This window comes from Caretta caretta, chromosome 20 (assembly GCF_965140235.1).
Source record: "Caretta caretta isolate rCarCar2 chromosome 20, rCarCar1.hap1, whole genome shotgun sequence".
NCBI lineage: Eukaryota > Metazoa > Chordata > Testudines > Cheloniidae > Caretta > Caretta caretta.
The window spans coordinates 8,052,249-8,076,461 of NC_134225.1; the positions used below are offsets into that span (position 1 = coordinate 8,052,249).

Sequence of the window (24,213 nt, forward strand, 5' to 3'; positions counted from 1 at the left end):
CCAGCCCCACTGCCTCTGGAAAATTTTGGGGTTCAATCCAGACCAGTAAGGGGTTGTGTCACTGCCAGCCCTGCAACTCTGGATGCCCTAAATGCTCTGCTGCTGTAGCTCACAGCCTGGACACCAACAGACAAGCATTCAGGTCAGACCCTGGCTTCCATGGCCCAGTGACTGTTTGCAGAGTGGCCCCAATGCCCTCCAAGTCCCGAATTCCCCCCCCCCCACCCTGTCTTCCACTCCAGGAACAATTCACAGAAGTTATTAAATTAATTGCTTCTTTATAGAGACAGAAAAAGCAGCTTGTTAGCTCGCCTGGAGTTAACAAACACTTCAGTTCCATCAAAGCACTGGGCTGGTTTAGATAAAAAGTAAAAAAGTTTATTAAATCAAAGAGAGAGAGAGCTGAAGTGTGTTCAAGTCTAAGGAATAAAGACAGGACACGTTATGAACAACCAAAGTACAAATACGCTTTGTAATGGCTAAGACTTAACTTAGCAAGGCAGGTTCCTCACCGATCTTCCTTTCCCACCAGTGGCTGACTAGATCTCAGTCATGAGCCCCACAGAGTTCAAGGAGCAGCTTTTCCTTGTCGCCACAGCTGAAGCATAACTTAAGGGTTCTCTGCCCATCTCTTTATAGGCTGGAAAACCTTTGGAAAGTCTCTCTCTCTCCAAGTTCAGGCAGGAAGGCTTCCTGGGGTGCAGTCTCCATCCCCCAGTGAGATTGTTAAGTGATCACTTGTTCCCCACTTGCTCTCCTGATGGCTTTGTTTGCCTGTCCTGCAAATGTTCTTTTCTTTGTCTTTGGTCCCACCTTGCTCCATTTACATAGGAGACACATTCAAGCAGGCGAAGCTGCAGCCCTTTGTCTGGAACAACCCTGTTAACTCCTGACATGCCTGGTTTCAACCCATTTTAGTCATGACTCCAGCACATCTGTATAATCCTTTGTGGGTTGACCGTACATACATCACGCATGAATATTAATGATCAGCGAGTTATTCATATGCCAGTGACGTGTTACATGACACCTTTTAGATACAGACAATAACCCTAGTGTGTGGGGTGTTTGACGCTACGCCCCATATTCTTCATAGAGATATGCTTATGATATGAATATGGCATAACTAAAATATGTTCTATGCAAGATTGGTCATGTGAGGTATCATTGGAAACTTTATGATTTACTGAATGTGATTATCCAATTTGTATACCTGTATCATTTTTATATCTGAAGTTAGGAATATTGACTATGTAACAATTACAACTGTGTTTTCACCTGGGGAATGCTCACCAGACAGTATGCAAACAGCTTGGATGGGCCATTGGGGGAACAATAGGTATTTGAAGATGCTAATCTCCCTCCTTCCTGAGAAGTTTCCTGGGATGCTGCTTTGACACTGCAGGGTCTGGTGATCATGTCACCTGGTACTGGACACCATCTTGGACTTCTAGTGTTTTTCCATCAAGAGGGGGTGGGAGTCAAACTGGGAAACAAAGGATTCCTGCTATATGTAAATCCTATTTAAGGCAGGGTAGTGAGGTAATTCTTCTCCACTGCCTCCCTGCCCCAGAAGGAAGACTGCTGAAAACACCTGAAGAAACAAAGGAACTAAACTGGATGGGAGGGGCTGAGCCCAGGTGAGAAAGATCTAGCCTATGAAAGGAATACGTGGAGATTTAAGCTGCAAACTGTGCAGTTTACGTTCAAGAAACTCTGCAACCTGCTTGAAACAACACTTGGAGTGAGAATTTTCTACTATTAACCAGTTAATTTTGTGTATTAAGCTTAGTTTGTGTGTTTTGTTTTATTTGCTCAGGAATCTGCTTTGATCTGTTTGCTGTCCCCTATAAACACTTAAAATCTACCTTTTGTAGTTAATAAACTTGTTTTTGTTTATTCCAAAACTAGTTTGTGTAATTCAAACTGGGGGGGGGGGGCAAAAAGCTGTACGTATCTTCCTCCACACTGAGGGAGGGGGCAGATTTCATGAGCTGATGATGTATAGATTTCTGTGCAGTGCAAGACAATATAATTTTGGGTTTACACTCCAGAGAGAGTGTGCACTTGAGTGCTGGGCAATTCTCTAGCTGAAAGCCTTCCTATGCAGCACTGATTTCAGTATTGGTGTCATTCTGCAGCTGGGTGTGTCCCTACCTGTGTGTGTGTGCAGCAGGACAGGGTGAGGGAGCCCAGTCTGGTGGAACAGGTGGGCTCAGTGGAACCCCAGTACATAAAGTGGCACTGCAGAAGGGGGGACAACCCGTCACAGGGTACACTGAGCATGGCAGGCCTGACAAGAGTGGCTGACCCAGAGTAGTGAACCACAAGGGCTGGACACATGTTTTTAAAGGACAGCTGAGATCCTGCTGTCACTGCAAGACCCTGGGGCCTGTGCAGAGCCCTGCAAGGCCTAATGTCAGCCCGGCCACAGGGAGCCCCAACTGAGCATGACATGACAGAACCAATATCGGCACAACCTGCTGGGAGCAGCATCTCATGTAGGCAGAGCTTGGCAGAGGCGGAGTGTGGGATATACCAAACTCTGGATTTTTAAATGGGTGTTGGTGGCTCTCGTGGAGTCTGTGACATGCAACAGAAAAGTGAGCACCCCACCCCTATTCTGCATGGCGCATTAACCGCCCATCTTCCTCCACACTGCAGCCAGGAATAGCACTGAGCTCCAGCTGCCCCAACCAGGAGTAGGGTGCTCATGTTTGCTGAATTGCAGCCCAGTTGCATCCCCCGGCTCCCTCCACGGGAAAGTCACAACAGCTTTAGCAGGAGAACTGGGGGAGGGATAGACAGAGGATGGCCATGGGGTGGTGGAGCTGGGGCTGGGGATAGGTGTGAGACTCTGTGTGATTAGATTATAGGACTATGTGGTTCTGGGCTGCTGATGCTTCTGCTGGGTTTCTGCTGGAGGACCCTATGAAACTAGGCTCTGCAGGAAGTAATGCCCAGCAGGGCCTGAGTGGCGGCCCCTCACAGCCCAAGCATTGGCTGATGCTAGTATTTAAACCAGGAAACCATCATGGGGAGCTGTCTAAGCAACCACACAGGCTGTGCTTGCTGTAGGCCCTAGACTCCGACTTCTGACCCTGCTTTGTCCCTGACTTTGCTATTTGCTTGCTGTCTATAGCCTAGCACCTGACCCCGACTTTCTGACCTGGCTTAATCCTGGCTCTGCTATTCATCTGCCGCCTGCAACTTGGGGCCTGACCCTGACTTCCTGGCGTTTTGACCCAGCTGGCTCCTGACCCCACTACTCATCTCCTCACTGCAACTTAACAGCTGACCCCTGTTGTGATGTTGCATTTCATATTTTTGGGGGAAATATGCTTATGAGTGTAAATATAATGTAACAGGAATATGCTTTATGCAAAAGGTCTCTTGTAAGGTATCATTACAAAGCTTATAATCTACTGATTGTTTTCATCCTATGTGTATGAATGTATCATTCTTGTATCTGAAGCTAGAAATAGAAGTATTACTCTGAAGTCCTATTGTAACTATGCAAAGTGTAGGCCATTAATGGTGGCTTGGAATCTTGATGGCTGCCATCAACTGGAACAACTGGTTGTGAATGGCTCTGTTTACTTGCAAAGCTTCCTGGGTACGTGCAGGCCACCCCTGAAAGAATGGAGAATGAGGTCTTACAGTGATGTGATCATGTCACCTGTACTGGAATTCATCTGAAACCTGATGCTTTTCCATTTAGCAGGAAGGGTGGAAACCCAGAGAGACAAAAGATTCCTGCCTTGTGCCAAAGCTATAAAAGGGGGTGGAACAGAACAAAAGGGGCTGCCAGTCATGAGAAATCCCCTAATCCTGAGCTGGAACTAACAAGGTCTGCACCAGGGGGAAGGATTGGGCCTAGACTAGGAAGGAGTCCAGTCTGTAAAAGAAGCTTATTGGAACATCTCTGAGGGTGAGATTTACCTGTATTCAGTTTCTTAATGTATTAGGCTAAGACTTGCGTGTTTTGTTTTATTTTTCTTGATAACTTACTTTGTTCTGTCTGTTATTACTTGAAATCACTTAAATCCTACTTCTTATACTGAATAAAATCACTTGTTTATTAGTAAACCCAGAGTAAGTGATTAATACCGGGGGGAGCAAACAGCTGTGCATATCTCTCTATCAGTGTTATAGAGGGCAGACTATTTATAAATTTACCCTGTATAAGCTTTATACAGAGTAAAACGGATTTATTTGGGATTTGGATCCCATTGGGAACTGGGTGTCTGGGTGCTGGAGATAAGTGACCTGCTGAGCAGTTTTTGGTGAAAGTCTGCAGCTTTGGGAATGTGGACCAGACCTGGGTCTGTGTTGCAGCAGGCTAGCATGTCTGGCTCAACAAGGCAGGGTTCTGGAGTCCCAAGCTGGCAGGGAAAACGGGCTCAGAGGTAATCTCAGCATATCAGGTGACAGTGCCAAGGTGGTCTCTGTGACTGAACCCATCACACCTGTACACAGGCTGCCCATGGCTCAGCCCTGACTGCTTGCTCAGACCAACCCTGGCCCCTCCCAAACATATCCAACCCCTCCACAGACGATGGAGTGGGCGGGCTGTCCTATATGACCAGTGGCTCCTCTAGGGCCCAGAACCTGCAAGACCAAGTCATCTGTTTGCAGGCAGAGTGCCTGGCACTACAGACCCAAGCCATCCTGGGTGCACTCAAAGCACAGACACAGCACGAGCGGTTAACCTGGTCGTAGGCCCAGGTGGCGCAGCTCACTGCCGAAGGACAGACCCTGTGAGAGCACCGAGCATGCTCACGGGGAGAAGCAGCAACACTACACGCCAGAACAGAGCACCATCACCTGCAGCAGCTCCTGCAGTGTCACTGCCCAAATGCTTCGAGGGGCATCGAAGGAAATTTCAAGCGTTCCTGAACCAATGCAGGCTGCTGTTCCTGCTCCACCCCCGAACGTACCCCACACACAGGACTAAGGTGGGGCTAGTAGTCAGCCTACTCTCCAGAAAAGGGCTTGATTGGGCCTCCCCCATTGGAGCAGAACAATCCAGTGCTCTCTGACTGGGACACCTTCCTCCAAGCCTTTGTGACCATCTTCGATGACCCACATCACATCCACTCTACAGGGGCTGCCCCCTGGAAGTTTCGCCTCCTACACCACTCACTTCCAATGGCCTGTGGCTGATATGGAATGGAATGAGGCAGCCCAACTGTATCAGTTCCGGTAGGGACTCAATGAGGAGGTGAAAGATGATCTAAACCGCACTGAAAACCCCATACACCTAGGCGCCTTTATTGAACTCCCCCTGTGCATTGACTCTTGGCTGTGTGAGCAGGGGGAAACGCCCAATGTCCCCACACCTGCCCTCTATGCCAAAGCCTGTAGCAGGGCCACCCTTTGACATTGTGGTGCCCTATGCAACCCACCCCCACCCCCCGTGGGAAAGGGGGGCCTGACCCCAGGCCTCCATGGGAGGGAGCTGGGGGGTATAGCCTGGACACCATCAGAGCTCCAAGCTCCAGAACCTCTCCCTCACCCTCAAGTAGAACCCAACCTGGGAAGCAGGTGTCTCTCCACATTTCCAGTTACTGCTGGGGTTGCGGGTCTTGGGGCAGGCATAGCAGATCCCCCACACAGCTAGCTATGATAGAGTCTAGGTCTGCTGCCAACTTTATAGATGCTAAGGCAGCCCAAACCCTCCAGATCCCTCTCTGGCCAAAACTCACACTGGACCTGGTGGAGGCGACTGATGGGTCACTCCTATCTTCGTGATCAGTGACTCGAGACCATCCCATTAGAGACCATAGTGGAAGGGCAATAATATGCATTGATATGATCCACTCTCCATTCTTCCTGATCATTCCTGGCATTTCTTGGTTGGGGCAACGTGACTCCTGGTAGCAGAGAAGCATTAGCTTCTGCTCTGAATTCTATCAGAAAGCATGCCTTCAACAACGTGACCAAGCCCCAAGTGGCCTACATCCAGGACCCCAGGATTGGAAAAGACCCTGGGAAGTGAAACCCCAGATGGTAGGGGCTAACCAGTCAGGAGGGGCTCCAGGCCAGAACTTCAGTCCTCCTGACAAGTACTGAGACTACCTGGATGTATCTGGAAAGAAAAACACGGATTCATTACCCCCACACAGGGACTAAAGTTGTCCAATAGACCTACAACCCAGAGCAAAGGTGTCCTACGGATGGATATACACCATGTCTGAACCAGAACTGGAGGCATTACATGTGTATATCCAGGAAAACCTCACCAAGGGCTTCATTCAGCAATACACCTCGCCTATTTATAGTGCAATCAAATGTGTCCAATGTGGCCCTTGGGGTAGCGACTGAGACATCAGTCAGTTCTGCATCCCTGTGCATTCTACTCTCCAAGTTACCCCAACCAAAATGAACTATGAAATAGCTGCTCACATTAAAAAGTGCATTTGAAGAATGGCATCACCACCTTGAGGGAGCTTGGCACCTGGTACAGGTGTTCACCAATCATAAGAACTTTGAGTACCTCTGTAAGGCCTGAGCATTGAACCTGAGGCAGTTAAGGTGGGCCTTGTTCTTTTCATGGTTCAAGTTGCAATCACCTACTGCCCAGAAAAATGAAACGGGGAAGCTGATGCTCTATTGCGGAAGGGAGAATACTACCGGGGAAACAAGGAACCAGCTTAGGAGCCCCCCCTTCTGTCTCAAGCCTAATAATTTTGCCAATGCCACAATTCATCCTGAGCTGCTCTTCCTAATCGGTCTGCTTCTAAAGAAGACCTGCTTGCCCAAGGAACACAGTCTATGCCATTGGGGGATAAGGTGCACTGTTCTGTGTGGGATCGGATAACACAGTCTCTGGCCACCCAGCTCTGAAGGCAGCTCAGAAGTAAGGGTGGCAATATCACGACCCTCCTACAACTGGCTGGCAACCCCTTTTTGGGTCAGGACCCCCAGTTTGAGAAACGCTGCTCTAAGTGGTGCTATGCATTTTGACGGATTTCTGTTAAGCTTGCATAGCAGCATACAAAGTCACTGTCATCTGTATGTTAATCTGTCTGCTATGACACAGTGTGCACATGTAATTGTAAGCATCGACCACAATCGCAATTTTGCTTTCGCTCATCTTACAATTGCTCATTGGCTCATTCATGCACCTCAGGTGAAAAACAAAGAAGCCAAAACTGATTCAAGTGAAGCACCGCTGTGCCAGCTGAGATCTTGAGAAGTAAGCCACACAAACAGCGAAGTGTAGTACAGATAAGGCCGTGACACAGCATAAAGTCAAATGGAGGAAATATCAAGAGGAATACATACAATACAGATTCACCTACTTGATGATTGAAAAAGTGGAGCACCCACAGTGTGTTTTATGCTCAGAAGGGCTTGCACAAGATAGCTTAAAACCCATAAAACTGAAGAGGCATCTGCAGCCGAAACATGCCATGCATGCTGATAAGCCAGCAGAGTGTTTTCAGGGGAAAGAACAAAAATTTAAAGGTGAAAGGGATATTATGAACAAACAAACAGTAACCCCATCAAAAGCACTAATGGCTTCCTACAAAGTTCCCTACCTAATTGCTAAATGTAAAAAGCCATACACAGTGGGCAAAATGCTCATTCTTCCTGCCACAGTCACAATGTGTTGCATTATGCATGGTGAAAAATTTGCAGCTCCACTTGTCCAATGAAACAGTTGCACAGCACATTGATGAAATTGCCAGCGACATAAAGGTTCAGCTGATCAAACGTGCTAAATATAGTCCCAAATACACCTTGCAACACAATGAGTCTAGAGACATATCTAATTCAGCTCAGCTACTTGTGTATGTGAGATACTGCTATGACAGGAAGCTACAAGAAGATTTATTATTTTGCAATTCACTTCAAGTAAAGACAACAGGACAAGAAATATTTTGCAGTCTTGACAACTTCATGCAGGAAGAAGGGTTGGAGTGGTCATGCTGTGTATGTAAAGATTGGGCCGGTCCTATGATGGAGAAAAAAATTGGACTGAAAGCAAAAGTTCTTGAAGTGGTGCCAAATGTTGTTTTCATACAGTGTGTTATCACAGAGAAGCTCTGGCTTCCAAGACAGTCGAACAGGAATTTAACTGTGTCCTGCTAACTGCAATAAAAATAATGAACAGTGTTAAGTCTCATCCCCTGAATTCAAGATTGTTTTTGAGGTTATATAGAGAGATGGAATCACAACAGGAATAGCTGCTTTTACATACAGAAGTCTGGTGGCTATCTCGAGGAAAAATCCTGATGCGTTTATTTGAGCTGAAAGATGAACTGCGCTTGTTCTTTCTTGACACCAGATCACCTTATGCAGAACATCTGTCAGATTAAAAATGGCTTTCAAAGCTACCGTATTTAGAAGACATTTTTGATAAACTGAATGAGCTCAGTGTTTCACTTCAAGGTCCCAATACTAACATTCTGTTATTAAATTATAAAATTGATGGCTTCTTGAAGAAATTTAATTGCTGGAAGGAATGACTGGAAGGTGGGATTGTAAAAATATTTCCAGTGTTGGCAGAGTTTTTGGAGGATAATGAACTTGAAATGGTAAAACCAATAATTGCTCGTCATCTCACTGGCCTCAATAGCTACTTAAAAAAATATTTTGAGGATTTGTCTCTTGATAAGTATGACTAGATTCAACAACCACTTGCGACCACCTCTGCCAGCAATCTGGTTGAGGCAAATGAAGCCCTCTTGGACTTGTCAAGTGACTGATCACTGAAAACAAAATTTGCTTCCACTCCACTGAGTTCTGGCTGTCAATTGCTATGAATTAATTACCCAGTGTTATCAATAGCTGCAATGAATATCTTAATTCATTTTGCATCTGCCTACTTATGTGAAACAGCTTTGTCTGCCCTAGTTTACATCAAAAACAGACAATGATCTCATTGTCACACAAAACGGGATTTCTCGATAGCTGTCTCAAACTTCCAACCCAGGATAAAATTGCTCATCTCCAAAAAACAGGCACACCCATAACACTAGTAACAATAGTAATAGCCAATAAGCAGCATCTCACTTAAACTTTACATTGGTATATACTTAAATGGCCCTGTTTGAATCAATGCCTTACTGTTTTTAATATTTTGTGAGAGTTGCGTGTTGATTATTTTTCTATTGGTATATGTACTTGTGTGACAGGCGGGAGGGGGGACTAAACTACTACAAACATAAAGAAGTGGGGGGCATGATCAAATAAGTTTGAGATCCCCTATGCTAGATAGACCATTAGTCTGACCCAATATGGCCATTCTTATGATTAGACCCCTCGGCACCTTAGTACCACTGGAGTCTCCACGTAGGCCTTGATCTGCCATCAGCCTAGAATTCATTGTGGAACTCCCAGTGTCTGATGGCCACACAGTAGCCTTAATGGCCGTGGACTGCTTGACTTAAATGACCCACTTCATCCCCTGCAACCACCCGCCCTCTGCCAAGACTACCACCCAACTCCTGCTGCGCAACATGGTTCAGCTCCACGGACACCCAGACCATATAGTTTCCAGCCAAGGCCCACAGATCACCTCTCGCTTCTGGCATAAAGCATTCTGGCTACTGAACGTCTGCATATCCATCTCCACCACATACCACCCCCAAACAGATGGACAAACTGAATAGGTGAACCAAGTGCTGGAGCAGTAGTTGAGTGTTTCATAAATGATCACCAGGATAACTGGCTCATGCTCTGGCCATACGCAGCATTTTCATATAACAACACTGACCATGCCTCTACAGGTCAGAGCCCCTCCTTTGCTAATTACTGGTTCCACCCCCATTTTCACCTGATCTCCCCAAACCCTGCCACCACCAACAGGGGCCAACAGATCCACCTTATTCAGGAGGAACTCAGTAACCACCTAGAAAAGGTAAAGAAAGCTTACAAGAGGCACGTGGATCATGGGCAAAAAGAACGTTCAGTGTTAACATCTCCACAGCCAAACATCTCCAGACCAGTTGACCCTCCCGGAAATTGGACCATGAGTTCCTGGGACCCTTCCCAATATATCATCAGATCGGCCCAGTTATCTTTAAACTACAGCTTCCCCAGTCTCTCAAAATATACCCAGTTTTTCATGTTTCCCTTCTGGAGCCCTTCACCGACCAAACCACACCATTGCCCCAACCAGTGGAAAGCCAGGATCATGAGGAATATCAAGCACATGCCATCCTAGATTCCCATTGGAGGCATGGCCACCTGTACTATCTGTTGGACAGGGAAGGCTACAGTCCCGAAGAGCACACTTGGCAGCCTGCCTCCCAGGTCCACACCCCTGACCTGGTGAGGAATTCCACAAGGCTCACCTGGACAAGCACCACCCTGAAGGGGGGCCAATGTAAGAACTTGCAGGACTAGAACCTGGGGGGTTCTGGGTCACTGACGCTTCTGCAACACCACTGGAAGCTTAGACTGGGTTTCCGGTGGAGGACCCTCTGAAGCTAGGCTCTGCAGGAAGTAACACCCAGCAGGGCCTGAGTAGCGGCGGCCCCTCACAGCCCAAGTATTGGCTGATGCTAGTATTTAAACCAGGAAGCCATCATGGGGAGCTGTCTGAGCAACCACACAGGCTGCTTCTGCTCCAGACCCTGCTTGCTGTAGGCCTTGGACTCCAACTTCTGACCCTGGTTTTTCCTTGACTTTGCTGTTTGCTTGATATCTATAACCTGGCGCGAGACCCCGACTTCCTGAACTCCTGACCTGACTCGACCCAGACTCTGCTAGCTGCCTGCCACCTGCAACTTGGTGTCTGACATTTTGACCCAGCTCACTCCTGACCCTGCTACTCACCTCCTGACTGAAACTTAACAGCTGACAAGTGCACACAGGTTTCCCACAGCCTGGTCCTAACAATAGGCTTGGGAGAGGGGTGAGGTGGGTGTGATGCTTCCCAAGGTCGTGAGGCACCTCACCCCCACCTGCCCTTAGTGTGAGGAAGTGCCTGCCGAGGGTCAGCTCCCTGAATTCCCCAGCCTCTGGCAGCACAAGCACTGCCTTCCTGGTTGCCACAGGCCTCCGTACAGGGAGTGATAGGCATACACCTACCCCCAACCCATCGGAGTGTCCCTGTGGAGTGACCAGCCCCGATCACCAAACACTCACAGAATTCTCAGGCCTGCTGCTTCCAAAGGAACAGAGTCCCCCAACTTCCTCGTTCAACCTTGGAACCCGCTCTGCTGAACACATAGCACTTTAGGTCTATTTATAGTAAACAGAAAAATAAGTTTATTAACAAAGCAAAGAGATTGGAGTGCTAAATCATAAGAATACTGGAAAACAAATGGCTAAGTGTAAACCAAAATCATAACACACTCTCTAGGGCCTTGTGACATTCTGTACTCCAAAGTAACACCATGGCATCCCCATATTCACCAGTGTTATATAATTGCAACAAATCTTGTACAAAATATGCCATGTAAGGTGTCAATGGAAAAGTTATGGTTTGCTGAATATAATTATCCTATTTGTATGCATGTATCATTTTTGTACCAGGAGTTTTGAAGATTGACTATGCATCTGTATTTCAAATGTGCTTCTTCCTGGGTAACTCCCACAAGTTAGTTTACATCCAGTCTAGCCAGCACATTGTGAATGAACTATTTAAGGTAATAGCCCATCAACTCTAACAATGGGCCATGGGAAAAACTTATCCTCACCTGATGAGCTTTCCTGTGGATGCTTCAGCCAATGCATGGGTATTGCCTGCTGTGACTCATGGAAGCATTCAAGGGCATGTGACTAGATAATGTGATATTGGACTCCATCTTGTGCCTGTATTTTTCCACAAACTGTACTGGGGACTTTGTTTGGGACAATGAAGTTCCCTGCATGTGGAAGAAGCTATAAAAGGGGGAAGTGACATCATCATGGGGACTCACTCCCCTTACAACTCAACACCTGGAAACACCTTAGTTAAAAAGACTGAACTGGGAAAGGGGGTCCCAGGTGGGAAAGGAGAAAGCCCTGCCTATGTATAGAAGATTGGTGGACTGTTTGTACGATCAGGGTGAGACACTGCTTATTTCAAATCCTGTCTATAGAATTTAGATTACGATTTTGTTTATTTCTTAGGTAACCAATTTTGATCTGTACGCTAGTACTTATAATCATTTAAAATCTATCTTTCTGTAGTTAATAAATCTGTTTTATATTTTTTACCTAAAACAGTGTGTTTTGCTTGAGTGCTTGGGGAATCTGCTCAGAAACAAAACTTGTGCATTGTCCTCTCCGACCTGGACTGGGTGATAAACTTACACTGCTCAGACTTTTGACTAGGGCAAGACGGTACAGCTCTGGGGTGCTAGGCTGCACAGGCGCCAAATTTCCATTGTGCCAGGGAGTGCTTGACCAGCACTCCTGGGAAGTCCATCTGAGGCCTAAACTTAATTCTCAAGGCATTCTCCTGTCTCTTACAAGCTTACCCCAAGTTCTTTGTGTTTTCAACCAGTTTGGTTGAGACCCCTTCCCCTGCCCTGCCCTGCCCCCTGCTGACAGCTAGTCCTCACAGAATGAAGGATACCAGGGGCTAATCCACACCCCTGATATAGTTTCAAAAGTTCCTTGTCTTACCCCTAAACAGGATAATGAGGAGAACCAAGGACTGGAGGTCACACAATGAAATTAATAGGCAGCAGATTTTAAACAGACAAAATGCATAGTCAACCTGTGGAACTCTTTGCCAGGGGATGTTGTGAAAGCCAAAACTATAACACGGTTCAAAAAAGAACTAGATACTTTCATGGAGGATAGGTCCATCAATGGCTATTAGCCAGGATGGGCAGGGACATAACCCCATGCTCTGAGTGTCCCTAGCCTCTGTTTGCCAGAAGCTGGTTGTGGAAGACAGCGGATGGATCATTTGATGATTACCTGTTCTGTTTATTCCCTCTGAAGCACCTGGCATAGACCAGTCGGAAGACGGGATACTAGGCTAGATACACCATTGATCTGATCCAGTATGGTTGGTCTTATGTTCTTATCACTCCTGCTGTGTAACTCTTCCTGTTAATTTCCTCTCTTTGAAGATTCCACAATTCTTCATTAGCATTCAGCTCAGACTTCTGAGTGGATACCCATCGTGAACCATACAGTAGTTGATTTACATGCAAACAGGCAGAGAGATCAACATTTCTTGCATGAAAGAAAACCTGCTTTTCCCCTTTGCTAATGGCCAGTACCTAGACAGACACAGACCTTGAGAACATAATATTTGTGCAGATACACAACTCCTTAAATATCACTAGTCCATATAGCTTGCAATGATTAACTGTACTGGAATGACACAGGGTTTCATTACAGACATCACATGACCTCTTTTAGTGAACTCAGAGGAGATCTGTACCCCTAGTACCACTGTGCCCTCTGCTAGTTGGCATCAAGAGGACTTAGGTCACAGTGGGGGGGCAGAGGGGTGGGGCAGGGGCAAAGGGAGGGCCAGGGCCTCGCCAGGTTGCTCGGTGGCTAGTCCAAGCAGGCTCAGGGCTCCCCTTCACACACCCAGTGGTGCTGCTCCGTGCATGGGGCGTCATACCAGTGCCCATCCTGCCGTACCAGGGCACAGTTCTCCTTCTGCCTGCCATTGGGCTCCCCTGTCTGCCAATAGCTGGAAACCAAAACAGGGAGAACAGGGTAGAGCAGAGCTGGTAATGCTGCAGCCCCTGTGACCCCACAGCCCCATGATCCCCACATCCACCAGACTGTGCAGTCCCCAGCCCATCACCCCCTGCAGTCACAAGCCCCCGTGACTCCCAGTCCCCATGTTCCCTGCAGCCCCTGTTGCCTCATGGCAGCCACCATCCCCTGCAAGTCCCAGTCCCCATGATACCTGTGGCCCCCTTCAATCCCCATGACCGCCTGTGGCCCCCTGCGACTGCCTACCCTGCCCAATACCCCCACAGCGGGCGGGGAGTGCTGGGGGCCAAAGGTGTCAAAGGGACCGGGGCTCGTGGGGACTGGGGCTTGCAGGGACTGGTGGTTAGAGCAGGAGTGTGCAGAACTGAGGAGGGATCTTATGCTGGATTGAGCCCAGGCCACAGAGAAAATCCCCATCTCAGTCCTCCCCCAGAGCATGTCTCTGCATAGCCAGGTGCGGGTGCCAGAACTCCCCATGGCCTTGGCTCCTCCCCCACAAACATTGTCCCATACAACCAGTTTCCTGGAAGTCACTTCCTCACATCCCGCCCCAGGGACCAGGAACCAGAGGGACAATCGGGGGTGGGAGGGTGTCAGTACCCAAAGTGGGACAGCAGGGAGGTGGGAGATATTGGGATCAACTACACTGGGCAAGTTAAAGCCTGGAGATGAGGGTTTGGACAGCAGGGAGCTGCAGGTCAAGACTGAGTGGCACTGGGAGATTTGGGGGAGGGAGGGAATCCCAGGTCTGGAATGAGAGGGGCTGTGGCTTGTGGTGGAGAGTGCAGATCCCAGGTCTGCGAGTTGGGACAGAGGGGCACTAGCAGAACGGAGGGTGTGGTGGGAGACCAGGGCTGGAACAGCAGTGGGCTGTGGGTTGGGACTGAGGGGTACCAGCAGACCATGGAGGGGGGTGGAAATCCCAGGTCTGGAATGGGGGAGGGGTTGTGTGTAGGGATTAAGGGGACAGATCAGAGAGGGGGGCAGAAATCCCAGGTGAGGAATGTGGGAGGGGTTGTGGGTTGGGACTGAGAGGGCAGATTGGGAGGAGAACTAGAGCCGTCCCTAGGGTAAAACAAATGGGGACAACTGCCCCATGCCCCATGCTTTGGGGGGCCCCGCGGTTTGTGAGGCAGCAGGAAGGGAGGTGAGGCGGGAGGTGGGCAGGCGGGGGGGAGTGAGGAGGAGCCCCCCTACCAACCTATCCTCCCCCCAGTGCCTCCTGCCCGCTGGCGGGCCCCACCAATCAGCGCCTCCTCCTCCCTCCCAGCGCCTACTGCCGATCAGCTGTTTCGCGGTGTCTGGAGACGCGGGGAGGGAGGAGCAAGGGTGCAGTGTGCTCAGGGGAGGGGCGGAACTGGATGTGGAAAAGGTGGGGTGGGGGTGGGAAGAGGCAGGGTGGGGTGGGGCATTGGATGAAGGGGTGGAGTGGGGGCGGGGCCTGGAGGAGCCAGGGGGAGCACCCCCTGGCAGGTAGAAACTCGGCACCTATGTCCCGGGCCCTGCACACCGCTAGGAATGGGCCTGGGGAGGATCCAGGTCCAGAACAGCAGGGTGCTGCATGTCAGGATTGAGGGACATTTTCCCACTCTATGGCTCCAGCTATTCTGGGCTATTTCGGGGCCTCTCAGCCTAGACCCGGTCTCCAGTACCTGGCATTGGCTGCTGAGTGAGTCCCGTCCATCCACATCCAAGCCCCCTCGAGTGCCTGGTCAGTGAGGCCCATCCAGGAGGATGGTGCTTTCATGGACGCCATGATGTGAGCCTGAGGTCAGAGAGAATAGCGTTACTCTGGGGTTGGCATCCAATCCTCCAGTCACCCCCACAGCATGGGGGCTGCTGGACATGGACAGGCCCCGGTGCAGTCTGTGGGGTTTCAGCAGGAATAAATGGTGAAACAGGAGCTCAATATGACATGGTGCCATGGTTACACTGGCTCCCAGGAGCACTGAGCTGGGAGGGACCTACTGCTACCATGACCATGCTAGGCATCTCTTTCCTTTACTTGTGGCAGCCCCACAATCCTCCCCACAGTGTAATAGCCTTCCCCTCCACAGCTCCTGCTGCCCAATGAGGTGAACTGGAGAGGGGCTGAGGGAGGGGGCACAGTGAGGGGGGATGGGCTGTGTGATGCTGGAAGACCAGGTGCCAGCTCTTGCCAAGGATACAGGCGTCAGCTGAGCACGGACAAATACATAGCTGGAAATCAGACCAGCTCACCTGTATGTCAGTATTGTTCAAGACAGCTGTTAGACTTGTAAAGCTGTGTTTAGACTCTATGGAATGCTTGTAAGACCCTCACCTGCGTTAATTTCACTTGTACTGTTTGTATCCCATGCTATAAGGTGATACGTAAGGGTTACTTAATAATTGTAAAAATGGCAGCCCTGAACCTATGAACTCAGTCAGGCAGAATGGTTCCCCGCCCATCGAGAAGGACTGTCAAAATGAAATGGGCCATTGTGGAACATCATGATCCAAAAGATGGCCATCTCACACCTATGAAGGTGCTATGTGTAAGAAAGCCGATCCCATCAGCTTGAATGCTGGAAGAGGGGAATAAAACAGGGACACAAGAAAATTTTTTATCTTTGCTGTTTGGACTCTCACAGGCCTGGAGCTAGGAAAAAGGAGCAGAGATCCCCAAGTCAAGCTGGGTTGGCCCTAAAAGACATTCAGTGGACAGATTACTACAGTTCTGCCACCTTTCGGAACCATAGACGGTAACTTATTTGTGTATATATGTATCCTGCTTTAACCTGTAAATATCTCTCATTTCCTTTTCCTAGTTAATAAATCCTTAGTTTACTGTTGGATTGGCTAAAAGCATTGTCTTTGGTGTGAGATCTGATGTACAAATTGGTCTCTTGGAACTAAAAGCAATCTAAATCTTTTGTGATCTTTGGTGTATGGCCGCCAGCTATCACGAGCCCAGCTCAGCCGGCTGGCAATATAGATGGGAGCCCCAGGGGACTGTCTATGGTTCTGTGGTAAGGCTGGGGTAGTGCTTCAGGAGTTCACATTTGTTGCTGGGTTGGTGATATCTAATTACAGAACCTACAGCTAGTTTGGGGGTGTATGCCCTGCATACTGACAGACTGCCCTGAGCTTGGCACTCATGGTCTTGAGCCACTCCAGACAGTGTGACAGGAGGGACCCAGTGAGGGGGAAGGGCTGTTGCACTGGTGGGGGCAGGGATCATTGAAGCCAGTTGTTTCTCTGATCCGTGTCACTGATTGGGTGGCAATTTGGTCTCACACCTTGGCTGGGTCTCCAGTGAGAATGAGGGGCTCTCCTCCCTGGCCCAGTCTGGCTCTCTTCCCTTCTGGCCCCTCTAATTATTGCCTCCAACCCAGGCTCCCCTCCTTGTTGCTGAGTCACTTTGCAGGTTGCACTCATCCTGGCTACCCACTCCGCTCCTGGATCCCTTCCCCAGCTCCTCCCATCTGCCTTCCTCCCCCACATGCTTCCCCCTACACCCCAGTGCCCGCTAGCCCCCAGGACACCCTGTTGCCCCATGCATGGTCATCTCTCACCTGCTCAGCAAGACTGGTCACCTGGAGGAGCAGGGCACCTAGAGAGGCACAGGAGCGGTTGGCAACATCCCAGGTACCCAGGGAGCGGGAGTGGAAGTAGCAACTGTCCTGGAAGAAAGTCCACCCCCTGCGACATGGGGTGCAGACTGGGGGGGAAGGGGAGGAGAGACCATGTTAGTCACTGGGGCAGGGGAATATCTGGGCAGCCTCAGGATCGAGGGCAGTCTGCAGCGACTAGCAGGGAAGCCCGGCAGTTAGAGGACTGGGAGCCTGAATTCCTGGGTCTGCCTCTGCTGCCCACTTCCTGGTGCTCGCCAGCAAGTCTCTGCTCCTCTTGGCACCTAAGACCAGAGCAAAGACCCTGCAAAGCCTTAATGTGGAGGTGCAGCCTAAAGAGACTAGAGGTCCCAGCATGCACGGCTCTCTGCCCCCTTCCTCTTGGGTTAAGATGGAGTCGCACAAGCTGGTACAGTCACAGAAGGCTGCAGCACCCCCAGCTCAGTGTTTCATGCCAACCAGATGCAGATCCCCGGACCTAAGGTAAGTCACTGGCATGGTCTTCAGTAGCTCTGGGGCCCGTTAGCCCTGTGCCAATACCCAGGTGAGACACCCATGCTCTGGATACAGACCCCCACCTCCAAACACCACCAAGTGCTGCCCGAAGGAGTTAACCCCAATGGGCTGAGCCACAGAAAGAAGCCGGATAGCTGGCAAATTCACCACAGGGGCCAGTGGCAGGGCCAACGTGAGCAGAGATCCTGTAGGCTGCTCAGCCAACGTGCAGCCACATGATTAATCGCAGCAGAGGGCTGGGAATTAGAGGGTAAGCAGCATGTGGGACTGGATGGGGTGGGGGTTTGGGCTACCCCCGTGGCTGCCCCCTGTACTGCGTTTGACCCAAGTGGGGGGCCTGTCGGTTGGTGGCTCAGCTAGCACAACCCGCAGTCAGGATGGCAATGGGCACCAGGACGGGGCCCTGTGTGGGTGAACCAATTAAGGGCAATGTGGAAGGGTTGGCTTCAGCCAGTGAGCTCCACGGAAAGGCTCCCATGGACTTCAGCAAAGTCAGACCAGGTCTTACATGGCATTAGATTTCAGAGTCATCTCCCCACTGAGATGCTGCAGGGGCAGCTCCCCCTGCCTCAGAGCCAACATCTCAGGCTCTCTGCAGACTCAGGCAGACATCTGTAACATCCGGATCACACTTACAATGAAGAATCGCTCTGTGGGGAGGATCCACAGCCCCAACTATTGGACATGAAGGCCCTGCCCATGGAAAAGGAGCTCCTGAGACAAGGCAACCATTAACGGAGACCGGACAGTCCTTATCCTCATTTTCAGCAAAAGGAATCCCAGAACTCCATGGGGTGGGATGATCTCAGATGGGACTCCTGGGTTCTATTCCCAGCTTTGGGATGGGAGTGGGGGTCTGGTGGTTAGAATGCGGGTGGGGCAGGGTCATAGCTGGTGGAACTAGGGATGCTGGGGGTACGGCCGCACCCCTTGGGTTGAAGTGGTGTCTATTATATACAGGGCTTACAGTTTGCGTCAATGGCAGTCAGCACTCCCACTATACAAATTGATCTAGCACCGCTGGGCAGGTTTCAGCAGGTGCATGGGCAGCGCCATCATGGCTTGGAGCTAGGGCAGGGAGGGACACTGGCTGGAGTGTTTGAGGTGAAGGCCACAGGGCCAGGTGGGTCCTGCGGAACTCACCATGACAGGAGCAGGAGCAGAGGTCCTCATGGCTCCCATAGATGACCCAACGGCTCCAGGGCCCAACCCCTGAGTACAGCATCACCACGTGATTCTGATTGTTGCCATAGTTGAAGTAGAGGTTCTCCCTGGCGAGGGCCAGCAGTCCGTTTGCCCGGCACTCCCAGTGCTGCAGCTCTCTGTGCGCCTTGCAGGGCTCCAGGCGTACGGCCACCCGGCTGAGCCGCTTTGGCACAGCTACACACTGCTGGTGGGCCACGCTCAGCAGCTGGCCCTGAGACAGCCACTGGAAGTGCTGGCTGAGGGCGCCAGGGGTGCAGGGCGTGGCTGTCAGGGAGCCACCAGCTGTCACATCCACGCACAGCTGGTGTGACTCACTGTAGATCAGGAAGGAACCGGAGGCTGGAGAGCATGGGTAGAAAGAGGGGGTAAGTGCTGGGGGCGGGGCAACACAAGCAATGGGAGCCTTGCTGCGAGGACAGAGCCCAGCCCCAAACCAACTCTCAAATTGCTGAAGACTGGATACCCCTGCCCCGCCTCTTCCCCCCAGGCCTTATCTCCTGCTCTGCATCCTCTCTCCCTCCAGTTGCTTGCCCTCTCCCTGCCCAGGACTTACCTGCTGCCTGCAGAGCAGGGATGGGAGGAGCTGCCGGGAAGCCTGCCCAATCTGGACACAGCAGTTGGGCTCTGGCTCAGAGAAAATCAGTCCTTGGAGCAAGGGGCCAGGGCAATCATGCAACAGTGGGCATGGGGGGGTGCTGGTCCCCAAAGCGAGGGGCTGGGGGCAATTAGGGCACAGAAGGGTGGAGAGGGGGTGTCGAAAGAAATAGGGGCACAGTGGGATGGACTGTCCCCAGAGCCAGAGGCTGGAGCCGAGGATCTGGGAGCCAGTTCTCTCTGTCAGCAGCTGAGCAGCTGCTGTTCTTCCTGCCCTCTCAGCAGGGTGGTTGATTGCGGTTACTCTGGTAGGCAGACTTTTAATGTCTGGTCAGCAGTACTGACCAGACAGTGACGGGTCCCCTTTTCGACAGGACACTTGGCAACCCTACCCAGCAAAGGGAGTGAGGGGAGGGAGGAAGGGCCAGTCCACCCAACTCCGGAGCCTCAAGGTTTCAGGAAGGGTTGGGAGGCAGGGGCCACTGGGAGTGCAGCGGGTGGAGCCAGCAGGGCACAGACGTGGCCAAAGGTCTGGGATTTGCCACCACGGAAACTCACCCACATCCCGGAGCAGCTGGTTCTCCACTTGCATTCTCTCAAGGGCACTGGCCATGTCCATGTCTGCAGGAGATGGGAAACATCATCAGTGGTATCGGCCATGTCACAGCAACTGTGTTGAGAAACACTGGGGAGACGGGAGCCACCAGGCACCGGATCACCTTATCTCTGCCCTTGCCCTGGGCACACGGCCCAGCACTCTTTGCAGTGCCCATAGCCACTGTCTACTGGGAGCAGGCTGGACCTTTTGACTGTCCTTAGCTCATCCCCAGGGGCAGGGCCAGCTCATCCATAGCAGTCCCCCCCTCCTGAGCCTGTGACACAGCCCCTCCTGGCTGGCTGTAACACTCACCCTTCAGCAACCAGGAAAGCTCCCTCTAGCCCCATCCTGGAGGGATGAGGGGTCTAGTCAGATGAGACACAGGCCATTCTCAGCCTGGTCAGCCTTGGGGCCCAGCCTGGTGGGAAGCAGCACCATCCCCAGCGGGGGGAGGGGGAAGATGGTACTTTCATTGTATTCCAGTAGTGCCTCAGAGCCCATCATAGCCCAGGACCCCACTGTGCTGGGCATCAGGCCTTATTTATTAGGTGTATTATGGTGTCCCAGGCTCTAGCCCAGGACCCCATGGTGTTAGGTACTGTACAAACATAGAGCAGACAGATGGTCCCTGTTGCACAGAATTCACAATTTATATAAGACAAGGTCAAGGGATGGGAACAGACAGACACAGATGGGGACGTACAAGGAAATAGTGAGACGATATTGGTCAGCCTAACGGGCAGTGGGCTCAGCGCATCAGCAGCCTGACTGTTGTCATGCTTTTGGTAGGCATTTTGGGAGAGGAGCGTTCTGCAGAGGGATGCAAAGGAGGATAATGGGTAGGTCCTCCCAGGCGTGGGGGGCAGCAAAGGAGAAAGCATGGAGGGCCTTGTTTGCCAGTGTACCAAGTGGGTGATAGAAGCTGCGTCCTGGGCAATCAGGGGCAGAGATGCCCTCTGGACAGTGGATAGGAGATGTCCATGCAAATGCAGGTGAAGGGAGGGAGGTACTTACATCGGACAACACCAAGTGTGAGGAGCAGCAGGTTCAGCAGCACAGAGACTCCCAGGACAGTCGCGCAGGCCAAAATCCACCTCTGGCCCCGTCTCCACTCCCACTCTAGGGAGATGGGAAATCAACATTGAAACAGCACATTGCCCTGACAGCCAGAGCATCCATTGGAGGGCACAGCCCTCTCCAGTAGTGAATCCCCCACTCCTGGGAGCACAATCTTCACTCTATGGATAGGAAACTGAGGCACAGAGTGGCAAACAGATGGATCACATGGCAAGCCAGTGGCAGAAGTAGGAACCCAGGAGTCCTGACTCCCAGCTCCCCTGTCCCCATTTCTAGCCTCTCTAACCACTAGACCCCACTTCCCTCCCAGTGCTGGGGATGGAACCCCAGTAGTCCCGACTCCCAATCCCGCCCCCACCCACTAGATCACAGTCTCCTCCCAGAGCCAGGAACAGAACCCAGCACATCTGACTCTCCTGCCAGCGAGTCCCAAACTCATTACCTGGAGCCCGAGCATCCTGCTGCTCCATCTGCCTCCTCCTTGCTCCAACAGCCGGGTCAACAGCCTCATATTGGCTCTCCTCTTCGGTGTACACATCGCTGACAGCTAGAGAGGGAAGTACAGGGTGACAGCTCTCCCACCGGCTCAGTCAGCACCCACAGCCCCCGCCCGTGGCTCTGTGAGTGTCCCTGGCACCGACTTACAGACTGCAAGGGGACAGAGCCCCGTACTGAACCTCACCCTCTTCCTCCAGCACAGCACCCTCTAGCACTGCACAGGGGCCAGCACTGATTGTGAAGGGAAAGCACCCCCTTTTGAGTGCTGTCCCACTCCCTGCAGCACCCTAGGTGTTCCTGTGAGGGCTCCTTGCAGGTACTGGCCAGGCCAGGAGCTCCTTAGTCAGAGACATGTGGAGAGTGCCGGCTCCTCCATACCTGCCTTCGCCCTTGGCTCAGAACCCCATGGGTCCTCCTGTCCTGGTTCAACAAGGTCGACGTTGCTGTATGTTGCCTTGCAGGCCATGGGGCCAGACTGCGCAGCTGGGAGTCCTGTGCAGTCACAGCCCTGCCAATTGACTGGGCTGCTCACATGTGTTTGCCAACTGATAAGTCCCCCAGGAGGAAGGGAGAAAAGCAGCAGGGAGCCTAAAGAGGCAGTCCCTTGATGGGAATGCTGCAGAGCTCAGGCACTCCTCCCAGCTGGGGCTGGAGGGCCAGTCTGTGCAGCCTCCGCCTGCTCCCAGATTCATCGAGGCCAAGGCCAGAGGGACCACTGTGATCATCCGTATAACACTGGCCAAGACCAGCCCCCAAATAATCCCGAGAACAGAGCTTTTAGAAAAACCTCATACTTGCTTTGAAACTTGTCAGTGATGGAGAATCCACCCTCACTCTTGGTAAATTGTTCCGATGGTTAATTATTCTCACTGCCAAAAATGTACCCCTTATTTCCAGTATGAATTTGTGTAGCTTCAACTTCCAGCCATTGGATGGTGTTATGCCTTTCTTTGTTAGACTGAAGAGCCCATTATTAAATATGTGTTCCTCAAGTAGGTACTTATAGACTGCAATCAAGACACCCCTTAACCTTCTGTTTTTTCAGGTAAATAGATTGAGTTCTTTGAGTCTATAAGGCGGGTTTTCTAATTCTTTAATCATTCTTGTGGCTCTTCTCTGACCCTCTCCAATATATACATATCCTTCCTGAATTGGGAACACCAGAACTGGACACAGCACTCTAGCAGCAGTCACACCAGTGGCAGATACAGAGGTAAAATAACCTCTCTACTCCTACTTAAGAGTCCCCTGTGTATGCATTAGCCCTTTTGGCCACAGCATCACACTGGGAGCACATGCTCAGCTGATTATCCACCACAACCCACAAATATTTTTCAAAGTCACTACTTCCCAGAGTAGAGTCCCCCATCCTGTGAGTATGGCTGACATTCTTTGTTCCTATCTGCATACTGTGATACTACATCTCATATTCTTCATAGTGGTGTTGTTATGACATGATTATGGCATAACGATGATATATTTTAAACAAGATAGGTCATGTGAGATATCATTGAATAAGTTATGATTTACTAAATATGATTATCCTATTCATATGAATGTATCATTTTTGTGTCTGAAGTTAGGAATATTGTCTATGCATCTATACAGCTGGCTGTATTTCAAAGAATCCTTATTGAGGTTACAGGGACAAACCATCCCGATGTGTAGAAAGAAGAGTAAATATGGCAGCCGACCAGCTTGGCTTCACAGTGAAATCCTTGCTGATCTTAAACACAAAAAAGAAGCTTACAAGAAGTGGAAGATTGGACAAATGACCAGGGAAGAGTATAAACATATTGCTCGGGCATGCAGGAGTGAAATCAGGAAGGCCAAATCACACCTGGAGTTGCAGCTAGCAAGAGATGTTAAGAATAACAAGAAGGGTTTCTTCAGGTATGTTAGCAACAAGAAGAAAGTCAAGGAAAGCATGGGCCCCTTACTGAATGAGAGAGGCAACCTAGTGACAGAGGATGTGGAAAAAGATAATGTACTCAATGCTTTTTTTGCCTCTGTCTTCACGAACAAGGTCAGCTCCCAGACTACTGCACTGGGCAGTACAGCATGGGGAGGAGGTGATCAGCCCTCTGTGGAGAAAGAAGTGGTTCGGGACTATTTAGAAAAGCTGGACGAGCACAAGTCCATGGGGCCGGATGTGCTGCATCCAAGAGTGCTAAAGGAGTTGGCGGATGTGATTGCAGAGCCATTGGCCATTATCTTTGAAAACTCATGGCGATCGGGGGAGGTCCTGGACAATTGGAAAAAAGCTAATGTCGTGCCCATCTTTAAAAAAGGGAAGAAGGAGGATCCGGGGAACTACAGGCCAGTCAGCTTCACCTCAGTCCCTGGAAAAATCATGGAGCAGGTCCTCAAGGAATCAATTCTGAAGCACTTAGAGGAGAGGAAAGTGATCAGGAACAGACAGCATGGATTCACCAAGGGCAAGTCATGCCTGACTAATCTAATTGCCTTCTATGATGAGATAATTGGCTCTATGGATGA

At 50.5% G+C, this 24,213-nt stretch overlaps 1 protein-coding gene across 3 annotated transcripts; it reads right to left on the reverse strand.

Annotated features, from left to right (window-relative positions):
- Nucleotides 1-386: 386 nt before the first annotated feature.
- On the reverse strand, nucleotides 387-22,228 carry LOC125628976 (macrophage mannose receptor 1). Of its 3 annotated transcripts, XR_007354325.2 has the most exons (10): nucleotides 22,093-22,228; nucleotides 21,659-21,763; nucleotides 21,154-21,258; nucleotides 20,100-20,162; nucleotides 18,885-19,286; nucleotides 17,169-17,314; nucleotides 15,285-15,397; nucleotides 12,871-13,603; nucleotides 11,104-11,199; nucleotides 387-8,100 (listed from the first exon to the last, which is right to left on the reverse strand). XR_007354325.2 is itself a non-coding variant. In XM_048834214.2 (8 exons), the coding sequence occupies exons 1-8, from the start codon at nucleotides 22,178-22,180 to the stop codon at nucleotides 13,049-13,051; spliced, it is 1,035 nt and encodes a 344-aa protein (XP_048690171.1). In that variant the 5' UTR covers nucleotides 22,181-22,228; the 3' UTR covers nucleotides 12,143-13,048. The 3 variants fall into 3 exon arrangements, 2 of the variants coding, with proteins under 2 accessions (XP_048690171.1, XP_048690170.1); XM_048834214.2 differs by lacking the exons at nucleotides 387-8,100; nucleotides 11,104-11,199 and having other exon boundaries at nucleotides 12,143-13,061; XM_048834213.2 differs by lacking the exons at nucleotides 387-8,100; nucleotides 11,104-11,199 and having other exon boundaries at nucleotides 12,143-13,603.
- Nucleotides 22,229-24,213: the final 1,985 nt, after the last annotated feature.